This window comes from Ipomoea nil, unplaced genomic scaffold, assembly GCF_001879475.1.
Source record: "Ipomoea nil cultivar Tokyo-kokei standard unplaced genomic scaffold, Asagao_1.1 scaffold0755, whole genome shotgun sequence".
NCBI classification, from domain to species: domain Eukaryota; kingdom Viridiplantae; phylum Streptophyta; class Magnoliopsida; order Solanales; family Convolvulaceae; genus Ipomoea; species Ipomoea nil.
Window position 1 is genome coordinate 792699 of NW_017617183.1, and position 3966 is coordinate 796664.

Sequence of the window (3966 nt, forward strand, 5' to 3'; positions counted from 1 at the left end):
AAAAATAAAAAATATATATATTATTACATAAATAATTATATATATATATATATATATATATATATATATATATATAAACTAACATAACCAAGGTTATCTTACATTATCTAAGATTTTGAAGTGAATCACATTCCCTACAAAATTCTATGTGGAGGGAATGTGACATTCCTTGGAAATGTTAGATTTTCTAAGATAATATAAACCAAACAGTAAAATGTGAGCTTTGAAATGCCATATTCTCTTGATTATATTATATTATATAACTGAAATAAATGCCCCCTTATTCAAGAGAATAGCAAATCTGCTTGAAGGTAGCCAAGTTGTCTTCGAACAAAGCAATAAAAGCATCAATGCTTCCATCTCCAATGAAGGAAGGAAGAAAAAACATCAATCCTTCTACCGGCAAAAATGTCGGCATGAAAATGTACGGACACCCAGTTCCAAAATCTAAGTCGTAGAATGGAAACCTTAGCAAGCTATCAACCTCCAGATTGGGGCAAAGAATGAGCTTGTCCACGTCAGCGGTTGGAACAAGACCATCTTCCTCAACGATCACCTTGGAATTTGCAAAATCTATGAAGGATCTGAAGTAGTTGTTGTTGACCTTCGAAACGGCATCGTGGATGAGCTTAGCTGCGTACGGAAGAGGCTCACGCAATAAGTCTTTAACCTTGGTGGTGGGAAATGCCCACAAAACCAAGTTCCCGAAATACTCGCTGGGAACTTTGGGGTTAAGGCGTGCACGACCATCAACTGCGATTCTTATGTGGGTAGTTTCGAAACCTCCGAGGTTTCTTGCCTTTGTTATGGTTCGCCATAGATGAGCCGCGAGGCTTTCGAAGGTGCTGTATGGTTTGGCGTCGCCGTTCATGGCGGAGGCCTTTGCCTTGAGCTTGGCTAGGAACTCTAAGGTGAAGTGGACTTTGTGAACCATGATGTCGTCCAAGATTGTTGCATCGTCTTTCTTTATTTGTTTATGCATGTATTCAGCCCCAACGTGGTCATACTCGATTCTGGGTGGATTTCTCGGGCTGAAAATGGTGCGGTCGCATAATGGTAAGGGCTGAATCATAACCTCGCGACAAGCTTTGCCCCATGCAACCAAGAAATTGCTGGTGGAGTGGCCATCCGCCACAAGGTGCTGGCTAGTGAATCCGACCACTAGAGAGCCGCATTTGAAACGTGTGAGTTGGACTTGGATCAACTCCGCCACCCCCATGAGACTAGGGTGAAGGTTAAGTAAAGAGGCAGATGGCTTGAAAGGCATTACCTTATCAAGAGTGGTGTCACCTGACGCCTCTACAAACTTCACGCCTTTGTCATTCAGCAAAATAACAGAGTTGCCCTTCTCGTCTTTTCCCAATCTCCCTGCCCACTCCCTATATACTGCAAGCGCTTTTTTAAGCCCTAACTCGATTGTGCTATTCGAAGGGGTGGGTGGGCGATAGGCATAAATAATGCCAATATGAGTATCAAAGGAGGCCTTATCAAACACACTAAGAGGAACATGGCTTGTGGTTATTGGAGGATTGCCTTCATACAAAGGTTTAACGATTCTGGTGCTTTCTATCTTAATATTCATGGTTTTTCCTCAGATTGTCAATAAAATGTATAAAGGAAACAAAGTAGATTGAGGTTGATCTGAGTTTTGGTGGATTGGAATGTAGGTTGGGGTGTATATATAGAAGAAATCATGCAGATGTGTACGGTTGGTTATTGAGAGTTATTTTAATTTGGACAAATTATAATATGCATGTTAGTTAGCCTGTAATTATAATTCACAAATTAAATTGTTATACCTTATTATAAAGTTGATAGTACTCAAAAAAAAATTTATAATAATTCCCATAATAATATAATAATTTAAGATATAGTAACATTTGTTTCAGAACTCTTTAACATGATATATATATACAAGAGTCAATCTTTTATTATAGTTATATTAATAATTCGCTTATCAGCTCTCTCAAGTTAAGTTGAATACAAAATACGGAATACATTTTAAAAACATTCAAGATTTTTAAAATTATAATTTGTACTTGATGGAAATGTGTTTATCATTGTATAAGGAAAACATTTAAAAATAAATATAAAGTCCACAAATTAATTGGTTGCATGACTTGCTTCTACAATCTTCCGTTGTTTACGTGGCCCCTCGCCGCGCCCCAAAGAGATAATCTATCATCTCCTTAGAGCGCGGCGATTATATTGTTGCCTACTTGCTGCGCTGGTTGTTGGTAACCAAGAAGTGGACCCATTCAAACCAAAAAAATAATTAAGTACATATTCATTGGATGAAACATGTTTTTGTCATGAAAAATTCTTCAGATCTATGGTTTTTACCAAATCGAAGGATCACAAATAATATAATATTGATGGATATATGGGAATAGGACCGGATCGGAGCGTTATGCTGTGCAACCGTGTGCATCATGAATGGTGTGTGAGATCTAAACATGATCTAATTATACAGAGAATAATCTATGAGAAACCTAACTCATAGTAGTGGAAGCGGAAACACTGTAGATCTTCAGCCAGGGTGGATATCCTGTTATATTGTCTCTTGAACAGTAGATCTGGAGAATAGGGTTAGCCGTTTTGTCTCATACTTGACTCAGAACCCTAGATGGTATATTGGTATTTTCTTAGCAGTATGAGTACCATATAATGAATCATGTATCTTGTATCCCATCAATACAAGCTTTATATAGGCACATTGGTGGAATACAGACTTAAACCTAAAGGTCAAACACAACCAATTACTTAATGGGCCTAGTCCACTTGCACCACATAAGTACGAGTCATAATATATAATATATATTATACGGGAAAGTCTTACAGTCTCCCACTTGGTGCAAGTACTAGCACAATTCGCATTAAAGAACAAAACACACGAACCATAGTAATATGTCCTCTACTGAATAAGTGAGTAATATCTCCTATGATCACATGCATTTTTGATTCCCCAACTTGAATCCTTTATGAACAAACCTAATGTTTATTCTTGGTACCTTAAGGGATGTTTCTCAAAATAAAATATATATGCGCAACTTAAGAGAGAAAACCATCCAAATTGTACAAAAGAGTACACTGTATGATCTCTAAGATCCTTACAAGCATGCCTTAAGTAGAGATCTCTTAATGTTAGCATAATGCTAACTATATTCCATGACTTCTTTATAAGTTAACATAAGCACTACTTCTAACGGCTAAGAGCTCGAAGTTGACACGTCTGTCACTCCCACTCATAAAAAATAGTTTAGTTATAGAAGAATTCCAACAACTTAGACAATAAACCAAATGTCTAATTCCATAATTTTGGAATCTTAAACATACACCATAACTTCCCAAATAATATTAAGGTCCACCTCAAAATGAACTGAACATTATGGGTCTTACTTTTATGTTTCGCAAAATTGTCTTGAACCTTACAAATCAAAATGGCCAGGATCAATTTTGAAGAAACTAAAGACTATTAAACGCTGAAGAATTTATTACTTAACAGTGCACCACAAGTTATATGTTTTGTTCTAATAAACTGTACTCTTTAATATTGTTACAACATCTTCATAAATATGTTGCACAATCAATATGAATTTATATGAACAAATACATGATTAATACTCGTGGAATCTTTTGGACTTATTGTTCGACATACAATCCAATTTGGGATGTATAAGCCTCTTAAATCCAAAATCTTTAATGTGGCATCTTAATGATTTATTTCTAAATGATCACTCCCCACTACAAGAAATTTCACATTTAGTGACAACAGAAGTTGTCACTGAAACTATCAATTTTGGTCACTATTGAAATTAGTGACCAATTTTTGAAGTCATCACCTGTCGTCACTATATCCTCCGTCACTATTGTAGTAGTGACGACTTTTGAAAAGTTGTCACAATTACTCACTATTTTTGTGACAATATTTGCTTACACTAAAAGTAGTATTTGAGTGATAACGAT

The 3966-nt window shown here is 36.2% G+C and overlaps 1 protein-coding gene across 1 annotated transcript; it reads right to left on the reverse strand.

The window, feature by feature from the left end:
• Positions 1 to 200: 200 nt before the first annotated feature.
• On the reverse strand, positions 201 to 1661 carry LOC109176761 (agmatine coumaroyltransferase-2-like). The gene has a single exon (XM_019326151.1). It carries the CDS (start codon positions 1580 to 1582, stop codon positions 281 to 283), a length of 1302 nt encoding a protein of 433 aa, XP_019181696.1. The 5' UTR covers positions 1583 to 1661; the 3' UTR covers positions 201 to 280.
• Between the last annotated feature and the right edge of the window lie 2305 nt (positions 1662 to 3966).